Source organism: Ctenopharyngodon idella, chromosome 10, assembly GCF_019924925.1.
Source record: "Ctenopharyngodon idella isolate HZGC_01 chromosome 10, HZGC01, whole genome shotgun sequence".
Classification (NCBI taxonomy): domain Eukaryota; kingdom Metazoa; phylum Chordata; class Actinopteri; order Cypriniformes; family Xenocyprididae; genus Ctenopharyngodon; species Ctenopharyngodon idella.
Genome location: NC_067229.1, coordinates 16834587 through 16859415, shown reverse-complemented (window position 1 = coordinate 16859415; position 24829 = coordinate 16834587). Strand labels below are relative to the sequence as shown.

Here is a 24829-nt window from a genome sequence, read left to right as displayed (position 1 = left end):
TTTACTGCTTATAACGCAGAAGAAAATCTGTATTTATTAGCACTGAAAATTTACAAAAGATATTCAGCAATAGATTCCACTGTGAAATACTGGTTGTGTTGAAGAATTAGACCCAGAAAATTTTGGTATTATTTATTCACCCTCGTATCCACTTTCTGCTGGTTGTGCTTTTCCATAAAACAATAAACAGAAACTTCAACTTTTAAACTTCAAAAAGACACAAATGCACCATAAAAATGGTCAATATGCTGATTAAGTAGTTATTATTTACAAGTAATCTTTCCTTCTAGTGAGCTAGGAACTGATCATATCATTAGGTGCATTTAATTAAAATTAATATAAAATTAAACTGGAGTAAAACTAAAAACAAAACATTTATTAAATACACTGAAGGAACTCAGTTTAACATTACTACGGACCTTCATCCACACGCTTCTGTTCCAGAGGAGTGAGGGATAGTATTGAGATGCTCCTTAGAGATGCACAGTCACCAAACAGGTCAGCTTCCTGCGCCCGTCTTTTCCTCATACCATCCAGCAGCAATATGCTACAAATTCATGCTGTTGCTTGATTAAAAGCAACACTTTACATAAAAATAGCGCGCATAGAAATAATGGCGCTCCATGTTGACAGGAATTAAAGGTGGCAAACAGGACATAAGCTAATGTGCGTATGTCACAAAGTCATTCCGATTGAAAGTGCCGGTACATGTAAACACCATATCGGATTAGATAACGTCTCATGTATACAGTCCACCGAATCTTTCAATCGGAATGATTTTAATTGGAATGACAAAAAAAGTGTACATGTAAACGTGGCTAGTGAATCAGTAAATTGAGAATTGAATCAGTCTGATTCATAAATGAATCATTCAGACCGATTTTGTGAACTGGATCAACTGATTTTGACACAAAAGAACGATTCAAGGGCAGTGTTGGGGTAAGTTACTTTTAAAAGTAACGAGTTATAATATTGTGCTACACCTTAAAAAAGTAACTAATTGCGTTACTTAGTTACTTTTATGGAAAGAAATGTGTTACCTTACTTTTGTGTTACTTTTTCTCACCTGGGCTGGGCTTGCTTGTTTGTCTTGTAATAGCAACACAAAACAAAAAGTTCTGTTTTTGGCAAATGTAAAAAGGCGCTTTCACGAAAAAAGTGCAAATGCAAAAGGAAATGCAAAATCACGCCTGTACAGTAGGGTGTAGCTCAACTAAACGTTTCAGCTGTGCTGCCATCATTGCTGCCAAGTCAGTGGTTTTCCCCCCTATTTTTGATTGGCCATTGGGCTATTTTTGTTGCGCAAACCTGGCTGCCATTCTGGGGTGCGTTTCCCGAAAGCATCGTAAGGCAACTATGGTCGTAAGTCCCATTGAACTCTACTGGTAACGACGGAACTTGCGACCATAGTTCGCTTTTGGAAACGCACCCCTGGATAGCAGAAGAATAGGACGCAGGAGAAGAAAGTTCAACACTCTTACTTCAGCAATAAAAAAAAGAAACACAAATGTGATGTTTTTCTAAAGTCATTTTTGCTTATTAGCATGGCTGAATTAGATAATCGAAGGTCAGCAGCAAAGACATTTGTTAATAAAGTAAGATTAAATACATAAAGTACATTTGTGTTAATTAACATTTAATTATTGAATACTGAATCTGTTTTTGTGCAAGTGAGATGAGCAAATGCATGTTTACATTTAGTCTAGAACTACAATAACCATCATGTTTACACAGTGCACACAACGTCTTTGCACTTACGATTTCTCTCAACATGGGGACAGGAGAGGTGACAGATAATACATGGTAAAACAAAGTAACTTGCATTACTTATTTGAAAAAGTAACTCTAGACATTTTGTTGTAAATTTAAAAGTAATGTGTTACTTACTAGTTATTTGAAAAAATGTAATCTGATTACATAACTCAAGTCCCCATCACTGTTCAAGAATAAGTAAATAATGCTAGAGTTGTTATTTTTGGGTGGACTATAACCAAAAATTTGTTTTCAATTTGAAAACCACGTAAAATAAAGAACAATGTGCAATGATTTTGAAATGACGAGACATGAAGAGGTCGTAGAAAAGAGCGCTCGTCTTTAAGGTGCAGTGTGTAAATTTTAGGTGAATCTAGCGGTGAGGTTGCGAATTGCAACCAACGGCTCAGGCCACCGCTCACCCCTCCCTTTCGAAGCACATAGAGAAGCTACAGTGGCCCACACAGGACAAAGATATTGTCGTCTGAGACAGGAGAGAGTAGCGAGTCAAGCAAACTCCATCTGTTGAGCAGTTTGTCCATTTAGGGTTACTGTAAAAACATGGTGGCACAAAATGGCGAATTTGATGTAAGGGGACCCACGGTGTATGTAGATAGAAATGGCTCATTCTAAGGTAAAACATAACGGTTCATTATGTAAGGTTTTTATACACCACTGAAAACATAGTTATGTATATTATATTGCAATTCTGTCAATAGATCCTCCTAAATGTTACACACTACACCTTTAATAATCCGTGTTGTAGACTGTCAGATCTTTGGCATGTGTGACCAGCAGCTCCCAAGGATACTGATTCACGGGTCGTTTGACCTTTGACCCTGTCTGTTTGCTCTCTTGCACCATGAGAGCGACGTCTTCATTGTCTACTATCCGTATCAGATCGCCCTTGGGGTCCCGGTAGTTCAAAGCAATATCTTCCACTTGAAAGATTTCCCTGAGGGGTAGACAGAACAGAAGAGAGAAAAACAAATTGTGCAATAGTTTAAAGGTCATGATAAGTACAAATATAATTAGTATAACGCAATTTGAGGCCTCTCTGTTGTATAAGCAGTCATGTGACTTATATGCTAATTATTTAACACTGTGCATGCATCATTCAAATGCATACAGATGCATATTCAACATAATCATGCAAATGAGGTTTATTATTAAACATTAATCCAGCGCTGCTCAACACGTGGCCCTCAAGACATTGTTTTGTGTGATGTTGTTTGTTGAGAAAATAAAATTACAGGGTAAAAAATCCGGCGTTAAGATGTCTAATAATTTTTCATTGAAGTAGTTAGCATGGATCAATCTCTTGTTTTTGAAGATTTCATTTTTTATATATATTGCAATAAATGTTGCCAGTGTAATTCATTTTGCTTTGTAGTTGCAAAGTTCCTTATAGTCAGTAGAATGTCTCAGACCATCAAAATAAAGTGTTAGCAGATATTAAGCAGACAGAGTTATATTATATATATATATATATATATATATATATATATATATATATATATATATATATATATATATATATATATATATATATGCTTTTAAACATGAATTAAACAGTTTTTTGTCTGTTGTCTAGGTAGGCAGGTCACATGGTTTTCAGAAAAGATTTGTGCTAGATATTCTCTAGGTGGAAGTTTGAGAAAAGTAATTCATAATGATTGCACTGTGCAAAACCTGACAACAACAACAACAACAACAAAAAAAGTAAAAGTGTGTTTTTGTTTTCTAAAGGGCAAACTGAAAATTTTGACATTTAAAAAAAACAATGTTTTTCTGTTGTTCCTTTCTTTTCTACTACATATTTTCTCCCCCTACTTGAATTAAGGTTAGAAAACATGGTGTGAATATTAAAGAGAGACACCATCTCTCTTCACTGTGAAAAGAACAACGGAATTAAAGATGCTGATGATGAGAATGAGAAAATAAAATGCAAACATAAGCTGCTTAGGTCATTTGACATGGTATTAAATGGCAGAACATTTAAGTAATGAGGCTCTTTTTTATTCATTTCAAGACGCATTATATGTCAAACAGGACAATCTGATTAGGACAGGAATAAAAGGTACCTCATTCTGGAGAGCAGATCTTCATAAGAAGGTTGAATTGAGAGATCTTCCTCAACGCAAATGTCCCTACAGCAGACAATAAATGCACATACAGAAGCATCACATTAGCTGGGAATATTCATATTCAACACTTTAGAGTGGCTGCCAGGGTGTTGCAATATGGTTGCTAAGCGTGTGTTATTAGGCGTGATAGTGGTTAATTATTGGTTAAAATGATAATATCTTTAGATCAACTCATATGCACATGTTCAAACAAAGGCGCTCTCTTCATGTGTCTCTGACCTTGTATCGATGCCCTCTGGCTGCAGTAGATAGCAGCGCAGGCAGCTGTAGGAACCCTGAGCACGTTTCCCGTTCTTGGAAGCTTCGCCCTCTTCATCAGAGTCACTCTCGGGAAGTGGTTTAATAATCTTCACAAACGACTCAGGAAAGATTCCGGTTTTGTCCCTCACGGTGCCCTACAGAGAGGACACATATAAGCAGATGAAGACCTCTGCTTCTTGTCTATCTGTCAGTCCGTCCGTCCGTCCGTCCGTCCATCCACCCATCCATCCATCCACCTATCTATATTTCTATCTATACATCTATTTTTCTGTTCTTCTATCTATCTATCTATATTATCTGTCCGTCCATCCATCCGTCAATCTATTTATCATTTGTCTGTCTCTGTTGGTTTATCTTTCTGTCTTTCATCCATCCACCCATCCAAACATCATTCCATCTGTCTGTCTGTCTATCCATCTATCTATCTGCCCATATATCTAACTATATCTGTCTACCTATCCGTCTTTCTCCATCTATTCATCTGTCCGTCCATCCAACAGGGATTATGTCTGTCTGTCTATCCATCTATCCTTATGTCTGTCTGCATACCTGTCTATCTCTCTATCTAGCAGTCCGTTCCTCAGTCTATCCATTAAGGATGCGTCTATCTATCTATCTATCTATCTATCAGCTCAGAGCTGATGTGTTACTGTAGCATCTGTGGCAGGGGAGAGCTGATATGATAAGTGGAGGGGACACAATAAGGCAGGGACATTAATGTTCTCAGAAGGGAGAGCAATAATGATTGCTAAGCCCCTGATCTTCAGACACATTAAATGCATTCAAGCAAAAAAAAAAAAAAAAAAAAAAAAAAGGAGTTTCAGTGGCAATGAACTAGCGAGTTACAGCTTGATCTTTCTCTTTCACCCTCTCTAATCTCGATAATGTTATTTGAGGGTCCCTTGCATGTCTATGCAATATCCAATTTTCTCTCTCTTTTTTTCTCTCTCTGCAATTCAATTCAGGTCAAACCTTTCTCCTTTATTGTCATGATCCGAAAAGATTGCAGATATCCAACTCATAAAAACCATGTGTGAGTGTGTCTGTTCAGATCAGATCTTCTCCCTCTTAATGTCCCACTCCTTCACACACCCTCATATATATATATATATATATATATATATATATATATATATATAATTATATATACTGTATATATTATATATATATATATATATATATATATATATATATATATATATATATATATATTTATATTATATATATATATATATATACTGTGTGTGTGTGTGTATATATATATATATATATATATATATATATACAGTATATATAAAGTTTTCCCTTCTTTCTTTCTTTCTTTTTCCATTCATCTCCTGTTGCTGTATCTCCATCCAGAGAGATGTGTATTTGAAGGTATTAGTACGTACAGTGAACACACATTTTTTTTTTTTTTTTTTTTTTTTAGGAGAGACCCTTACTTGTGTAATATCAATGTATGGTTTAATTTTAAAGCTTTTATGTAGTAATTGTTGAAAACTCTGTAAAAGAAAGACCTTTTTATGGCAAATTTATTTATAAATGAAATCCAGATGGAACTAAAAAAACCCATGTGCAAGTATGAAATTTATGTAAAACACACTGGCCATGTCACATCAACATGTTTCCCTCATTGACTTATTTGTGTGCATGTGTGTGTTTTTATGTTATATAAAGGACATTCCTATAGCTCAAATAGTAGAGTTCGAGGTCATAATCCCCAGGGAATTTATGAACTGATTATACCTTGAATGCAAAGTAAGTTACTTTGAATAAAAGCATCTGCCAAGCGTAAAAAAAAAATAAAAAAAATAAAATGAGGTTAAAGCATTCAATAAATTTCTCATATATTATAAAAACAATACAATTATTTTTTGAATACAATATATTATGAAGATTTTTATGCCTCAGAAAAGCAGGACAACCTGTCACTCATGAGATCCACCAATAGCAAACCACAACCATCCAATCAAATCCCAATGGACAAAATCAAGTTTCACTCGGAAATACACATCACAACAGGGAAAAAAATCACTATTGCAACTTCTGTTTCATGCCGACTTTAAGGCGCTATTTGTACCTGATAAAATTTAAATTTAGTTTTGTTGGTGTCACAAAATGTGTTTATGTTGATTCAGTGATGTTAAATTATATATTTGATTTAAAATTAATTAATTTAGGTGTTACCACATCACACATAGCACATTTTTAGTTCAACATTTTTTTAGTGTGGACATCACACGTATAAACATCTATGTGTGCTACAATCACATTTACACACAAATACCTCCAAACATAAATGAGATCATGTTGCTCCATCCTTTTTCTCTCTCCCTCCCTTTATCGTTTTTACAAACCCTCCTCCCCCTCTCTCTCTCTCTCTCTCTCTCTCTCTCTCTCTCGCTCTCTCTCCTCCTGCCTACCTATCCTCTTCTACCTTTCTCTCTGCTTCTATCCTGTTATCTTTCTCCCTCTCCATCTCTCTCTCACCTCCAGCCAGTCAGCGTTGACTCTCCGCAGGAGGAAGATCACGTCTCCAGCCTTCAGATTGAGCTCCAGGCGTCCGCTGCCGCTGAAGTCAAACACTGCCTAACACACACACAGCGAAGACACGCAAGCGGAAAACACACACACCAACGGAGAGAAAGAGAGAGAAACACATCCTGAGTGAGACCGAGCTGCAGGTAAGAGATCCTCGTGCTTTAGGAACTTTGAAGAAAATGAATGAAAGGAATGAATGAGATTAATAAAATAGGATGAAAGAATGCTGGTAAGAAAAAAAGAAACTAAAGAAAGTGACAATAAGAGAGATTCAGGAGTGAAAATGCTATTTATGAGAAATGGGTGAGATCAATGTTTTAATTGTACTTTTCTTTTCTAACACTTGCCAAAACGTACTGTGGTAATACCAGGTTTTACTTTTTATTATTAAGTCATAGTTTTTGGACTTGTATCAAGGTAATGTCAATGAATACCATGGTATTCTTCTAAGTAAGCGGTTTCAAAATATGTATCCTAAAGCTGGTTTTGGACATAATAACAGATGGTAATGCCATGTTTTGTCAGACGTGCAATTGCAAAATCCATTGTGAACATGTACTTTAAAAAAATACCACAGTTTTACCATAGTACATTTACTATGAAACATATATTGCATATGTACTATAAGAAAATCACTTATTCTGTATCATGGCATTCTTAAACATTTACCAACATCTACCAAGTAGTTTTGGAAATGTACGATAACAATTCCATGGTATTACCGTGGTATTCTTTGAAAAGTACACCAAAAAACATGTCCAAATACCATGCTTGATGATTCTGAAATAATCTCTGAAAATCTCAATATACTCACACACACACACACACACACACACACCATGTTATATTACCAAATATGCATTAAGAGGACCAAATATCAATGATGCGGTTAAAGGGACCATAAACTAAGAAAAAAGGAGAGAGAAAAAAAGTGATGCAAAAGAATAAGTGGAAAGGTGTTTACAGAAGAGAGAGATAGTCTGTTTCCTCCAATGTCATTTGTCCATGTCAATCCTTCAAGCTTAGTTAAATCAAAACCACGGTCAATTACTCCACAAAAGCTCATTTGTAGCTCAAGAGTTCTGATTTAAGTATCAGCCTGTGTTTCAGATGTTTCTCCCAAGATTTCTTAGGAGAAACAGACACATAAGAGACATAGAGCATGAATATAGAGCTATAAAACGACCACCTCTGATAATTTAGAGAGAACTTTGAGAGAACAAGAGAACTTTGAGACCTCTGAAATTTGATTGATTAAAATAATGTGTGTGTGTAATACTTTACAATACAAAGAATGAACAATCCTTCTACAGCATTTATTAATCTCAGTTAATGTTAATTTCAGCATTTACTAATACATTATTAAAATCAAATGTTGTATTTGTTAACATTAGTTCATGCACTGTGAACTAACATGAACAAACAATGAAATGCTGTATTTTTATTAACAATAACAAAGAATAAAAACTAACAAATGTATTGCTCATTGTCAGTTCATGTTAGTTAATAAATTATCTAATGTTAACAAATGAGACCTTATTGACATGCACGCTGATGCAGTCCACAATGGCCACGGGTCACTGTAGGGTATAGTAGTGTTTTAAAGCTCTGCGTGTATCGGTACGCTAAACACACGTGTATGAGTGCGTGCGTGTGATGGGCATGAGTGGGCATCTGTTCTCACGCCGCCATCTCTGTATGTTTAGATAATGCTGTAAATCTGCTGAGCTGTGGGTCGCTTGGTTTGTTTGCATGAGTAGGAGTGTGTAGGTGAGACGTGTTAGATGTTACCAGCTAATTACATCTTGGCAGTTGCTTTAAGTGTGAGCATGCAAGTGTGTATGTCCGTGCGCGCTCGTAGGCAGCATCTGAACAGAAAGACACAATTTGTGCCAAAACTCGATGTGAAATTCTCCACAAAGTCAATGGTACAGAGCAAGTATCTGAGTGCAGGCTCAGTAACATCAGATGAAGAAACTATTTCAGTACCACTGCTGCTGTGAAACCCTAAAAATGGCTTTTGGGTCATTTGTGTGGGCTAACTTTGTTATATAGTGCAGGAAAGTAACTCGGTACAATAATTGGCTTCTTCAGCCACACCACAGTGAAGCTAAACTATTTTAGGCGACTGGAATTTTGTTTGATATTCCTTATGAAAGAGGACACTACAAATTAAACACCCTAGAAATGTGACACAAAACTTGAAAAATCCTGTTATGACCAACAAACTGCATGATGTCAGACCAATATCAAAAACTAACAACAAAATAACACCTTTGTTGACTGATTTCTCCTCATATTGGACTACATTTTCTTTTGTGCCATCTCTTGTCTTTTTATTACATGGTTAAACCACACTGGAAATTAAACAAGACTTGGAAATGTGTTAGAATGTGCAAAAAAAAAAAAAAAAACACTCCGCTATGTGGAAATGTGACAAAGCAATTTCCTTCCCCCCGTTTTCCCAATGTAATATATGTGCTAATTAGCCTAGCGCTGAGAAAAGCTCTCAGTAGCATTAGCATTGCCACAGCAACTTGCAAGGTATCTTTTTTGTATTGTCTTTTTCCACTGTCTTCTGGAATTGATCTCAAACCACTAAACACACAGGCTACATTCAAACTTTGTAGATAATTTCTATCTTAGCTGTGCTTGCGAGTTTGGTAAACACTATACTTAAAGGAACAGTTCATCCTAAAATTAAAACTGTAATCATTTAGTCTTCCTTGTATGACTTGCTTTCTTCTGAACGCAAATGAATGTTTTTGTCCATACAATGGACATCAATGGGGTTCAAACACAACATTAGAATTTTAATTGTCAATTATTTTATCTATTTACATTGAACACTTTTTTTGTAGAATGTTTACTACTTAAAATCTATCCTACAGCGATGATGTAACTGTAATATTTGCATACTGAATACTGAATGGTCTTCTTTTATGCACTCTTTTACATACTGAATTGTGATTGGTCTTTTCTTTATTCTATCTATTCTATCTTGTATAGTCACCTAAAGCACAGAAAAAATGGTGTAAAGCCAACGAAAAACAAGATGTCCGGTGAGTGTCACGACAACAGCAATTAATTAAATAATTAATTTACAAAGAAACAACGCATAAAATCCAACCTTTCCTAAAACTTTAACACTATTAATTAGGGCTGTCGTTAATTTAATTATTTATTTATGGAAAAAAAATAATGCATTAAAATGATTAACGCTTTTAACGCACCAGCCTAAGACCTATGTAGGTCATTGTAAATTTAAGTTGATTAGTGATAAACATGATGCAGGGCATTTTTGTCTCATATTTATATCATATGATATAGTTATGCAATATCAAGTAATGAGTACTTCATTCCTGAAATTCATCATTTTCTCACCCTTATGTCATTTTAAACCTGTATGACTTTATTTCTTTTGTGGAACATAAAAGATGATATGTTGAAGAATGTTGGTAACCAAACTGTTTTGGTTACCACTGAAAAAAAAAAAAAAAAAATACTGAGACATTTCTCAAATTATCTTCTTTTATGTCCCACAGAAGAAAGTCATACAGGTTTGAAACAACATGAGAGACAGTAAATGATGACAGAATTTTCATTTTTGGGTGAACTCTCTCTTTAATAATCATTTAAAACCCATTAATCTCATTTATGCATTTAATTCTAATTTATGCAATTGTCATTGCAGTGTAAATGCATTCACAAGCTGCAATAAACAGTCTGTAAATATATCTAAATAACAATTCAGATGCAGCTTCTGAAAAAATGTAATGGCTGTTGTAGCCTAAAAGTTTATGTGTAATAAATTCTATGTTGAATAAAATAAAATATTTCTTTCTAAAGCTACTTCTTGTAATTTCTATTTGATGCTTTTCTCATTTACCACAATAATGACTTTCTCAGCCAAATTTGATGTGCGATTAATTAATCAGCACATCATGCAATTAATTAGATTTAAATGTTTTAATCACTTGACAGCCCTACTATTAATTTGACTTGGAAGCACAAGTATATACACCGATCAGGCATAACATTATGACCACCTTCCTAATATTGTGTTGGTCCCGCTTTTGCTGCCAAAACAGCCCTGACCTGTCGAGGCATGGACTCCACTAGACCCCTGTAGTTGTGCTGTGGTATCGGCCACTAAGATGTTAGTAGCAGATCCTTTAAGTCCTGTAAGTTGTGAGGTTTGGATCGGACTTGTTTGTTCAGCACATACCACAGATGCTTGATTGGATTGAGATCTACAGAATTTGGAGGCCAAGTCAACACCTCAAAGTCGTTGTTGTGCTCCTCAAACCATTCCTGAACCATTTTTGCTTTGTGGCAGGGTGCATTATCCTGCTGAAAGAGGCCACAGCCACTAGGGAATACCGTTTCCATGAAAGGGTGTACATGGTCTGCAACAATGCTTAGGTAGGTGGTACGTGTCAAAGTAACATCCACATAGATGGCAGGACACAAGGTTTCCCAGCAGAATGTTGCCCAAAGCATCACACTGCCTCACACTGCATCCTGGTGCCATGTGTTCTCCAGGTAAGCAACGCACACGCACCCGGCCATCCACGTGATGTAAAAGAAAACGTGATTCATCAGACCAGGCGACCTTTATTCATTGCTCCATGGTCCAGTTCTGATGCTCACATGCCCACTGTTGGCTCTTTCAGCGGTGGACAGGGGTCAGCATGGACACCCTGACCGGTCTTCGGCTATGCAGCCCCATATGCAACAAACTGTGATGCACTGTGTATTCTGACACCTTTCTGTCAGAATCAGCATTAACTTCTTAAGCAATTTGTGCTACAGCAGCTCGTCTGTTGGATCGGACCACACGGGCCAGCCTTTGCCGCCCATGACCCTGTCGCCAGTTCACCACTGTTCCTTCCTTGGACCATTTTTGATAGATACTGACCACTGCAGACCGGGAACACCCCACAAGAGCTGCAGTTGTGGAGATGCTCTGACCCAGTCATCTAGCCATCACAATCTGGCCCTTTTCAAACTCGCTCAAATCCTTACGGTTATCCTGCTTCTAACACATCAACTTTGAGGACAAAATGTTCACTTGCTGCCTAATATATCCCACCCACTAACAGGTGCCATGATGAAGAGATAATCAGTGTTATTCACTTCACCTGTCAGTGGTCATAATGTTATGTCTGATCGGTACATATATTAAAGAGCGCTTCATATGGAAAGCATCACATTTGAATTCAACATCTGTTAAATGTTCTTTAAAAAGCAGATTTACATTCTACAACATAAACATCTCAAAATAATTTTCTTTTATCATCCAACAGGTAATGTTTTAGAGATCGCATCTAGACACCTGGGTGTCATATGTGTCCTATCAGGCAATCTAATTGGCATATTAGCTAAAATCTACAAATTAAGTGATATGAAGACCTCAGGGCTTGAGCTGCACTCGATATTGAAGAGAAGTAGGTCGAGAACAAACTGAGATAGACTTACTAAAAAGGTCTAAAAAGAAGTTTATGAAGAAGAAAGTGTGAGCTATGTTGGCCAAATATGTTAACTAGTTATATTAACCCTAAAAAGTCAACAAAAGACAACTATTTAGCCACGTACAAACACAATAATACTCAAACACAAATGGCTATCAATCTCTTTCATTTAGCTGTGCTCTATTGAAGAGGTCTTTCCTGTTTGTCAAATTCAGAGAGTTATTTCTGCATGGGATCAAGGAGTCGGAGAACATATCTAATTATAGAGTGACTCTGGGGGTCACAAAGCACTCTGATTTCAATTAAGGAGTCAATGACCTCTGAAATGAGCTCATTAGCACGTGGCCAGCCAAAAGGGAGGAGAGGGAGGTGTTTTTTCTACCTAAATGAGTGACCCAGTTTGGCTCTTTTCAACTAGGGGATCAGAGCAGGATATAAAGAGAAGAGATCACTCTCTGGGGCCATGACACATGACAAAGGAGTTTAACCAAGGAGGGGTGCCAGTTATTAACCTGCTTATCAATGCTTATAAATGGCCAAAAGTCATTAATTTGCAAATGTAATGGGAGAAATAAAAAAAATAAAAAATCATAACAGATAACCATCCAAAACAAGAACTCTGGGACTCTCGCCCCAAGCTATCAGCCAAGATCAGGTGTGAAATAGCGGTCCTTTGCGAAACAGACCATGAAAATAACCATGAAAGTACAATAATGTGTAAGTGTGAATGCATATAATCAGTCATAACCAACTTTAATGCTTAAACGCTATTATATGTGACAATTCAGTGCTTAAAATATCTTCTCTCAGATCATTCACACCGGTAACAATGTTTCTAATAGCCGAAGTGCAGGACTTGAAACAGTATCTCCAATCTCTCTATAATGGACTCTCTCTTACTGTCTGAACTCCTTACAGTGATACAGAGGAAAGAAAAGGCTTTGATTTTCAATCAAGCTCTCTGTCTTGTATCTTATGAGTCCCAGGAAATAGCCACATTCTTCTCAGAGCCGTCACACAGCAAATGAAGCAATAGATTTGGTGATATCTAAATGACACTTTTATCCTTAGTGACTTGACATGCATTTTTACTACAGGTTCAGTCCCACTTGAGAAACTTGGAGTTAAGACTAATTCATTTAGTCATCCTCATGTTGTTCCAAACCCCTTTGAGTTTCTTTCTTCAAAATTCGTGGAACACAAAAGAAGAAATTTTACAGAATGTGCTGCTCTTTTCCATACAATGAAAGCAGATGGGGATCAGCTCCAGAAACGACACAGAAAGACCATAAAAGCACCATAAAAGTAGTCAACGTGACTTGTGTACTATAGTCTTCTGAAGCAACCAAAGTCTTTCACTGTTCACTAAAAATCCAGCTCTCAAATTTAACATACACTTTCATATATTCAAATTTAAACAGTACAATTTTTGGCACCACTGATGTCAAATCTGGTGTCAAAAGATCTGAAACATAGCACACAATTCATATGGACCACTATTATAGTTTTATTTTTTGGTAGCTTGTGGTCACTGTATGATTTGTTTTGAAAAGAGCAGCATGAACATCCTACTGAACATCTCCTTTTGTTCTGTACGAAAGAAAGGACTAGAACAACATAAGTGTGCAAAAGTGATGACAGAATCTTAATTTTTGGGTGAATTCTCCTAAATAACAGCATCTTGCTCAAGGCTGCAATAGTGACAGCGTATGAATCACCCCTTTTGAATTTCGAACCTTGCAACCTTTCCCATATATTTTACCGCAAAGCAACACCACCCACATGTCTATCTTTCCCGGTCTTGCTTTCCAGATCTTTTGTTGTTCTATCTGGTGTTATGAGAAGTGTAATCTGTCACTTTCTCTCTCTCTCGGCCACACATACACACCAGAATAAGGCAGGAGTCTCCTCCGCTGTGATCTCCATGTGCAGAGCAGCGTGCTTTGAATCATGTGCTCTCACATGAGCATATGAAGACAAATGTCCAGCACTGTGTGAGATTTATCAACACACCTGCTACATTGATCTACATCAGGACAAGACATGATGGGAGAAATGTTTTGGGGAGATAATAAAAGATGGGTATGTGTGTCAAGGTCGAAAAAATGTGACAGAATATGACTTTTTGGCTCAACCAATGGCATTTCAATAATTTGTGATTAGCTGTTTGTCGAAAAGATAGAAGAGAAAGAGAGAATAGTAATTGAAATTTCTATAGAAATCAATCAACCCGATCTCATGAGAAAACATTCTTATGTAAGCATGAAGGTCCACCTTAATCCTAACTGTGCGGTACGAATTCACTAAAATGTAAAACGAACTGGCATGAGAGTGTGTTGAATCAATCGCAAATGTCTGTTTTTTTACAATAGCTCCACCTTTCTGAGTGCAGATTAGTGTTAATTTTCGTTATAATAACAAAATCTATGACGAAAAATGTTAGTGTACGACCTTACGAGATTTTATTGTAATATTTTGTTTTATTTTAAATTGTTGCCCATTAAACTGACTCATACACATTCACTTCGCACACCGTTTCGCCGTCACCTACAGATGGGCGTGAGGTATCATGTTTTATGTGATTTCTTTGTGGTCGTTGCTGAATGTGTGAATGGAATGACAGAAGGGCAATCCGGTCTGACAGCATCGGAAGCCACAAAGACAAAAATGAAACTGTTTTGAAAGAGTGCAAGTATTCCATAAGACAAAGAGGGAGAGATGCATTAAGGGATGGCGTGAGAAAGCGAAAGAAGGAAGCAAGACTGATGGGTGAACTCAAAGAGAAGAGTGGGAGAGATTAAAGGAGGACTGGAGGATAAAGTGAACAGTAGAAAAAAAGAGCAGAGAATATATTAAGACAAGGAGAAAGATAAAATAAAGAGGCTGAAGGAACATGACTGAGAAGTAGGTGGAAGAGAGAGGGTGAAAGGAAAGCATTAAGGAGATCATTCACCTAATAATTAAAAGAAGTAATAATTTATTCAACCTCTTGTCATTTCAAAACCCTATCTTTCTTCCATTAAACACAAAAGGAAAAATTGTGATAAATGTCCTGGTTGCTTTTTTCCAATAGATGAAGATTGAAGCTTTCAAGCTTCAAAAAGGATGCAAAAGCACCCTAAAAATATTATGCATACGACTTGTTCATTACGATTAATCAGTGAACTGAACTTGTGAACTTGATCATTCCGATTTGTGAACAAATTATTCATATGAATTAATGAACAAATCATTGTTTTTGAGTCAAATCTATTCAAAGAATCAGTTCTGCTGTTTCACAAACCCAGTATGATGATTTGTTCATGAATCAGACAGATCTAGTTCACAAGTTCAACTCACTGATTCAAGATGCTATGTAAGTCGTATGTACTATTATAACACTTTTATGGTGCTTTTGTGTCATTTTGAAGCTTGAAATACACATACATTAAATGCGTGGAAAATATGTACTATTGTGTTCCACATAAGAAATGAAGTCATACAGATTTGGAATGACATGAGGGTACGTAAATTATCATCGATTTTTAATTTTCAGGTGAACTATCCCTTTAAAAAGCAGCTCAGGAAAAAAAGGTGACGATGAATAAAGAAATTAGCAAAAGTGGAACAGGACAGCAACCATTAATGGGGCAAAGATTTGACCCAGAAAACAGAGATACACATGTCTCTTTTTGAGTCTGTATTAGAGGAATGTTAGAGATTTAGTGTCATCACTGTAAATCTATCACAGGACAATAATCAAAACCACAACTACAGTACCTCTAGATTTTGACATTTTCTCAGTAAAATATGTGGTGTTTTTCCCAATACGAAACTCGCTGCTGTGATGCCGGGGTGTTTTGGGTGGTTGCCAGGGCTTGTTGTGTGGCTGCTGGGGTGTTCAGAGTGGATTTTAGTGGACTGCTGTGAGGCTGCTAGGGTGTTCAGCATAGGGTGTTGTGGGTGGTTGCTTACAGGCCTAAGTCAAAAGATTTCACCCTCAAGCCTCTTTCTGGTCTCTAAATATAGTCTTTCCTTCAATCTAAGCCAATGAGATTTTTTAGACAAAATAGAAAATTGTGAAGAAAAGTAACAACACACTTCTCAACACACTGCCTAATTTAAGGTATAATTCCTGTTCGTAAGACAAATCCCTAAGTATAAATATTATTAATATTTCCTACATCAATCTGTGTGAATTATAGATACATATTGAAATTCCTCAATAAATGGAGCACTTGGAATCACGCAAAGCAAAGTGTGTGTAAGTGTTACTGTGAGTCTTCACAGAGTTTTCATAATCTTCTGACAAAATGCAAGAGTTTTGTAACAAAAGTTTGAGGTGTTCGTGTGTGTGTTGTGTAATAACCTCGAGACCAAATGTCAGAGCTTTGTGTGGTGCCTGCATGCTTGAGTATGTGCTGTAAGTATGTGTAGTATGTAGTGTGTAGGCTGTTACTGAAAGTGTTTCCAAGGAAACGCTGATGTACCTCTGCTCTGGGTGCGGAGAAAAGGTCCGTTTTGGGCTTTACGGTTTTTCTAGTAAGAGAGAGAGAGAGAGAGAGAGAGAAAAGAAAGAGCATTGTGAACTTCAGATGAACAACAAAAGAAGAAGTGGTTTTTATAACATTTTTTTTGTAGTTTTCAAAGACAAGACAGTCAAAGTGATAGGCTGACAAACCAAAGTAGAATTTTATTGCTCTGAAGTTCTATCATAGCTCAAAAGCCCTAGGTTGTGGGTCGTTTTAAATATCAACTTTGTCCCAAATGGTTCTTAGCTTAGATAATTTGGTCTTAGAATAATATGATGAGAAATCTTTGGCCACGCACACACTGTAAAGTTTCAGGAGTGACAACCGCATTTAAATGCAGGTGTGAGTCCCCTAAATTATCGTTCCATGTGTGTCCTGAACATGACTCACTCACAAAACTGCAATGATTGACACCGTTGTAACCATAGCAATGTTCTTGCGTCTCACGCGTTTAGTAACCACTATTCTGACCAAAGATATATTACAGTGACAAAAGACTCATTGTGTTTTTAATTAAAGCACAGTCGACTGAGGCGTCATGTTTTATTTATGCTTAAAGGTTGCTTCACAGAGCACACTGTTGCAGTGTTGCCATGTCCACTTATTATAAGCGTTTTTGGGCTTGTCGTTTAAGCTTGAGCAATATTCCGTCCTTATTTTCAGCATTAAAGGGATAGTTCTCTCAAAAATGAAAATTATCCCATGATTTACTCACCCTCAAGCCATCCTAGTTGTATATGACTATCTTCTTTCAGATGAACACAATCTGAGATATTTATTTAAAAATATCCTGGCTCTTTCACGCGGGTGGGGGGGGGGTGGGGGGTCTTTGAGACTTTTGTAAGCAAAAGACTGTACAGACCCCCTGAAGGGATATATGACGCAGGATGTAGGAGTATTGTAAGCTTAGATGCCTCTCGCAGTTCAAAAAAAATAGGGCTGGGCAACAAACTCAGGCTCCTCTTCTTTTATATCGAAATCCTCCGACATTTGTCTTAACAAATTCTCATTTTAGACTTCTAATTCATGACAGGTGTTTTGTTTTGCTCTGTCCTCTGAGCTTCCGCGTTCGTCATTACGTCATGCATCAGGTCAGGGGTTACTCTTCCGCCTCAAATCGATGCGTACGGCCATCTGCCAGAAGCTAGATATTTTAACTTATGAAGTTTTAAATATGGATATTTTTCTTACAAAAACGCATTGCTTCGCTTCAGAAGGCCTTTATTAACCCCCTTGGAGCTGTGTGGATTTCATTTTATAATGGATGGATTCATTTTTTTGTGCTTCAAAGTCTGGCCCCCCCTTCACTACCATTATAAAGCTTGGAAGAGCAAGGAAATTTTTAAATAAATCTCTGATTGTGTTGTCTGAAAGAAGATAGTCAAATAATACACCTATGATGACTTGAGGGTGAGTAAATCATGGGATAATTTTCATTTTTGGGTGAACTAACCCTTTGAGCATTTCCATCTATTTTGTTTTGTGCTTGTTCTTGTACGCTGATTTGCTTGCAAGATCTGGCAATACGGATGAGTAAGGCTTTAAAGCTTTCCCTGTGAGTTCTTGCACCGCACATACAGACGAAAAATAAATCTAGTTAAAATATGTATTTTAACGTTCATCAGAGACGGATCTGTTAACACACTGCGTAGAATTTTTGTAAATGTGGTTGTCACTACCTGCATTTTTTGGGCGTTAATGCGGTTGTCACTCCCGTAAATTACTGAACTGTGTGTGTACAGAACAGGATTAAGCACTAAAATGTGAACTGACAACCAAATTTAGTTGCGGTGTGTAAGTGGCTTTTGACCACATAGTTTGAGACATTATTGAGATCTCAAACTATCAAACACAGAAGCAGGTGAACTAAGCAAAAGTCTCCAATTGCTCTCCATTAATCACATTGCTGTCTGGGAAAAACAAATGAGAAATTACATAGATCTCCCTTGTGGTTTTCCTTTCTTATGCAAAGAAATGATTGACAAAGCCACAGAACTTTTCTTTTGAATAATGGCAGTAGAAAGTTAGCAGAACAGCAGTATCTTGTAAAGTATGCAGTGAAGTGCTGGAAGGAGAAGTGAGGGATTGTGGGAAGGCTCCTACACTCTGCGTGTGGGGGGCCGCAGGCGGCGCAGGGCCCGGGGGACCTGTTGGCTGTCCGTCTCAGTCTGGTAGAAAAACATCCGTATCAGATCATCCAAAAGTACCCAGGTAGGCAGACAAAGCAACCTCTAAAGAAGAGAGAGAGAGAGAGTTATATGACATGTATAGTAGGATGGTTTTCCCTGAAATGAAATGAGTCATGTTTGTTTCAGATGAATGTCATATTTAAATCCAGTAATGAATGCTATTATAGACAAAATGTTATTTGAGATGACGAAAGCAACACTGTGGAGGGAATTTCCATAACTTTCAGAATAAGGAACAAATGACGTAATTCACCTGTCATGCATGTATATATACTGTACCGTATATACAAAAAGTGTGAAAAGTGTATTTATTCTAAAGTCTACAGGGTCAAATGTGCCCAAAGTTGAAGAAATAACCTTAAAATTAAATCAGAACTGACAAGTTAAGCTGACATACAGTGACTTAGGATATGCACAAAAGAGAAGTAACGAAAAAGGGAACTGTTTTTTTTTTTTTTTTTTTCCTGGTAATTCAACACAGTGCTGTTTGCATTGCAAAGATTACAACCACCGAAGCACATGAGTGCAACAATTAGCAAACACAACTCCCACCAATACAACATGACCAAGATACAACCCAAAACGTTAACGAAATTTCAAAACTGACTCACCTTCATGTAATTGTTTAGCTCTGGGATTCTGCTTTCTGCAATCTCCTTTTTGTTTCCCATAAATACCTTACCTGTTGTGAAACAAACAAGTGGAAGAAATAAGCATTAATGTCTCAAAACAAATTAGTTGGTAAACTGAACAATCAAAAGCTAGCCGAAGGGTGCTTATGAATCTCTTTATTACCACTTAGCGTAATGTGTGCCCAAATATTACGCTAAATTACTTTCTCATTTCTATTTTTAATTTCACCCAATGGAAATGTTAATAATGTACGTGTTGGACAATGATGAGAGGTCTGTCAGTAGCACCAGAGGGTCATTCTCAAAAGCACTTTATGGGATCCAATAGGGATAAAAAAATTAAAATAAAAAATAAAAAAGCAAAAGGAGGATTCATTCAGACAAGCTGGTTTGAATCAAATTTCAATACCATTTTATTGGCTACGGCATAATTTCCTTTCATTTTAAATAATTCTCCTTCTAATTCGCATTGCTGTCTCTCAAGCCATCTGTCTTTTCTAATACATTTATTTATTATAAATCCACATTAAATAAGCATCAGTGAGATGTGAGTGGCATGAGCAAAGGAAGAAGACATCCCTTCATACCACATCAGAGCAGACATTGCTAATGTCCTCATATAAACTTGCAAGTTATCTTTACATTGCATAATACTGCATAATCATATTGCTCATTGACTTGAGCAATCAACTGTCATAAAGACAGTTACATCCAGGGATAATTTGTAATATAATTGGACTTGATTAACATGGTTCTACTGGGTTCAGATTTAGCTGGTAGGGAGCTTTGAAGAAGCCTTGGTGGGAAGTCACAGAAAGACAGAGAAGCCCATCAGCTCGCAGTCTTTAGGTGACCTTAATGAAACAGTGGGTAGTGTGCCAAAGAACGACCTCTCCTTCCTGCTAAATTCAATTATACACATATTCGTTTGGTCAAAGACAGAGAAAGGGACAGACAGGGAAAAAGAACATGAGACAGCGAGAGAGCTGAGACATAAGACTGATTAAAAAGGGATCAGAGAAGAGGTTAAAGACATTAGAGACTAGAATGAAACAAGAGTAGATAACACTACTACGATGACGCAGACGACGCTACTACTTCTTCTATAGGGTTGGTGTTAAATCAATTATTGGTTTTTATTCAGACACAGTTCCATTAAAAAAAAAAAAAAGATTGATGATGACATTGGATTCCATCAATTCCCAAGCGGTTTCAGACTTTTGTGACCTTTTAAACAAATTCAAACAAGTTTGAAAACTTCTGTATTTCTTTGTGTAAGGATAGATAAAGCAGAAGGAGAGGAGGACAGTGGTTTCAGTGTCAGTCAAAAGGATGCTACCTGTCTCATTTTCCTAACAATGCAATGCTATCCCTTTCTTTTGTCTCTGCTGTTCTCCCTCACAATCTTAGGAGATCTGGTTAATCAGTAACTTTGTGGGAAACACTTCAAGTACTTAAAGGACAAAGTCCACCTAAGAAGTCAACTTTGACTCTGAAGGAACAGCATTGGAGAGAATCATAATTGTCAAAATTGAGAAAGATAATTGTCAACTGATTACAATGGGGTGTGGGACAGTGGAAGGTGGTGTACTGGTTAGGCCTAAGGGGTCCTATAAGGAGTGATCCATGATCTTGAGATCTTTCCTCCAACCCTAAAATTGGTTCCTTCATCTAGCCCAGGAGTTTCCAATCCTAGTCCTGGAGAACCAACAGTACTACAGAGTTTAGCTCTAACTCCAACCTGCCTGGGAGATACTAGTAATCCTGAAGACCTTGCTTACCTAGATTTAGGTGTGATTAATTGAGGTTGAAGCTAAAATCTGCAGGAAGAAGTTACAGCTTTCATCCATGTCGACAGTAATTTGAGGTTAAACTGTCAGAGAGATGATTTTTCTTACTGGCTGTCATCAGTTTAGTGACATTCCTGATTCATGACTATTGTGCCCTTGAGTTGGTCACTTGACCTCAGGTTGTTCGAGGACAGGCGTGTCCAATCCTGATCCTAGTCAATCGTCCTCCATTACACGGTGAAAATGTTACTACAATCAACAGGTGTGTGGTCTCACGTCCCAGACAAATCTTCTAGTGTGTGTATTCGGAGAATTACAATGCTAAAAATCATTTTGAACTGCCCTTATGTCTGTGGTCTCCCACTTTGTTAAAATTAAGTTAAGATTTGAGAATCGTTTGAAAATCGTTTAAGATTTGAAAATCGTCTTGTCTAGTGTGTCCTAAGACTTAGGAATCAGTGGTTAAGATTTATTTATAAAACTGTTCCTGGCAGTATGACCCAAAAGTTTGCTTGTGCACAGCACATTTTTCAGAGGGCAGCTTCCTGAACCTTGGAGAGTACAACTCCGGCTATATATAAAGACTTCTTACAACTGTGTAACGTTAAGCTTAAATCATGCTTGCAAAGTTGGTTTCGATCGACCGGCTTGATCATCCGCATTTTCAAAACCAACTTAAGCTCGAACTGATACGGTAAAACCAATGACATTATTGACTGTGTGTTTACAATTACTTAAAATCTTGGAAGCTAAAGCTCGCAATTATGGTAAGGGCTTTACATTTCCGACACATGTTTGAGGTGTTTAGCAAATCACAACTCACTGGGACAGCTGGCCTTTCAGAGCACTATGAGCTTTTCAGAAGGAGGGGTTTTGTAGAAATCAGCGTGTTTCAGACAGACTGAGAATAGAGGAGGTGCAATAATGTACAGTATGTGAACAATAAAGTGTTTTTTGGCATTAAAGCATGTTAACCTGTTTTATCACACCCAATAAACAAAATAATGAACTTTTAACATAGCATCATATGACCCCTTTAAGCAAAAAGTTTCATGGACTATGGAAATGTACACAATGCATCTAACTAATTGTTCAGTTCAGTTCTGTACACACTGCACAGATGTACTGATACTTCGTTTGTCACAACCTTTTTGGGAGTTAAAATCAGTTATAGAATGTGGCTGTCATTGTGAATGGGATTAAGCACTTACAGTAGTATAGAAGTGATAACCATATGTAGCTTCAGTGTGTATGTGGCTTGTGCTACTGAACCTAGATTTCCACAGAGCTCTACTTCCACACTGTTATTTAGTTGAGGCTGTGCAGCTGCTAGGTCACACACCTGGCAGGACAGGTAGTTGGCAGGTGTAGTATCCTGGCTGGGCTTCAACTGAGTACTTCAGCTCCAAACTCTGGTGCAGAGCGAAGAACTGTCGATACCTTCTGTAGATCAGGTACTTACTGTTGCCTTTGGTCTTTACCTCAATCACGAACCTCTGAAAAAAGATTATAAAGAACAAACAAGTCAAAGACTAGATGTGTAGTAGTGTGAAAAAAACATTTAGATGCGACACAATGGCAAAAGTCATCAGTCTGAATGCATCCCCTTAAAGGCACAATATGTAATTTTTTGCTGCTAGAGGTCGCTTACTCAAAACAAAGGCGTAGCTTGATTTCGCGGAATCACGGGAGGTGTTGTCTTCACGTCTACAGCCGGAGGAAAAGAATCGGGATGGGACTCAGGCAGAAATCATGTTCATGGATGAGATTATTAACGTTACTGCATTATGAAGCAGAGCAAGGCCAAGTGCTGTGAGAGCAGAAACGAGGCCGCTAGAACGATTGCTAAAGAGAGACGAGCGCGACACAAGGCTCGAGAGCAGCGGAACTTTTATTATGCCGCAGTCACTGCTTCCGCTTCTTCCGGTCAAGCATATGTGGGGTAAAGCAGTGCTATTTTATCATATTAGATACATTTTTGTATTGAAAATTGTTATAGTGCTACTCTGAGTTCACTTGTCAGATGCTATGAGACACTTGTTTCACACTGAAGTAAGCTAGATAGATATTAGGCGTGGTAAAACATGGTACTCGCTGTAAATCAAGAAAACGAGATTTAAACAATAAGACTTACTGTGTTGAGCTATAAAACATGATTCGTTTTCTGTCTATGAATGTATCCATCCAAACAGTTGCTCACCTGTCTAATAAAACACATAATATATTAAAGTGTATTTGGTGTTTCCATGGTTTCTGCAAAATAAAGCCGGAAATCGAGGGTAACGCGGGTATGATGTCATTGATAGGCGATGCAAGGACACAAGGATGCAAGGTCCTGGTTAAAATTGCTTATTTCTCTGGATTTTAACATTCTTGGAAACATTTGAAATAAAGTACACAAGTCAACAAAATATATAACATTGTTGTAGAGGTTTTTAGATATTTTAATCCAAAAATATTACATATTGTGCCTTAAAGACAAAATTCATGATTGCCATTTTATAAATATCTGTAAAAAACTAATCCTTTGTAGGTGTATACTGTTGGTTAAACACAAGCCACGGGTAATAGGCAAATATTAGACTATAAGGCAAACAAGTAGACTAAACGAAAGGTCAACAGGGTTCAGAAAACTCACAAAGTAATCAATGAAGCCTTTCTTCTCCTCAATATCAGCAATGGTTGCAGTGACTGGGATGTTGCCTGGAAGCTGGTCAAAATCACTGTAGGGTGAACAAACATTACAAACATTTTGATTACCACAGAAAATACTATGTCTTGAGAATTTGTTGTTGTTTGCATTTACAATGAAGTAATCTGTTCCAGCCTTAAAAGCAGAATGTTTTGTGTACACACTGTGTAACTTATAATTTTTTGTTAAAAACACAAGGTTCATCTATTTTTTAAAACGTGATTAGTACTGTACATAGTAAGGCATGAGGTGGACAAATAGGTTTAGTGTACTGCACTAGACTGAGTAGTTGTTCCATAGTTTACACCGTGCAATACAGTAGTAGATTATAGTATAGTAGCTATACTGTAGCATATTTTAAAGTATAGCTACAAGATAAACCGAATAATACACACACACACTACGCCCTGAAAGTAACTCTACTTTGGTTTCATGAATATTAATGAGTAAACTGTAATAATAAAGACATGATTCCGCTCACCTTTCATCGCGCAACTGTTGAGGGAGAGACATGCTGGATTATGCGAAATTCGGAGCTCTTCAACCCCACACAGAGAGAGGCAGACAGAGAGATTGTTCAGTGAAGTGGAAGTGAAGCTACTCGTGGTTTTCTGAGGCGGGTTTACAGTTGCACGTACATCAAAAGGGAACTGAAAGAGTCTTTAGTATGATTTCACGCAGGACGCGTTTTTAGTGGGTTCAGAAACACCACGATGGAGCTCAACGGTATGGAGACGCGCTTGCAATGTTTCAAGTAAAAACAAACTTGAAATGTTTTTTACATGACGCTCAAGAATAAAAAAAAAAACGCTTAGCGAAACGCGACGCAACAACCAGTGC

General features: G+C 37.2%; 2 protein-coding genes across 2 annotated transcripts in view; one reads left to right on the top strand and one right to left on the bottom strand.

The window, feature by feature from the left end:
* On the bottom strand, nt 1-24829 carry ncf4 (neutrophil cytosolic factor 4). The gene is made up of 10 exons (XM_051908300.1): nt 24471-24829; nt 23936-24020; nt 22640-22793; nt 19487-19557; nt 18790-18917; nt 16645-16693; nt 6651-6749; nt 4119-4294; nt 3837-3902; nt 1-2707 (listed from the first exon to the last, which is right to left on the bottom strand). The coding sequence occupies exons 1-10, from the start codon at nt 24500-24502 to the stop codon at nt 2500-2502; spliced, it is 1068 nt and encodes a 355-aa protein (XP_051764260.1). The 5' UTR covers nt 24503-24829; the 3' UTR covers nt 1-2499.
* Nucleotides 6696-24829, top strand: part of pvalb7 (parvalbumin 7) — a 43525-nt gene continuing 25391 nt past the window's right edge. Inside the window, exon 1 of the mRNA XM_051908302.1 lies at nt 6696-6844. The gene's annotated coding sequence lies outside the window, so the exon portion shown is untranslated. The remainder of the gene's footprint in view (nt 6845-24829) is intronic.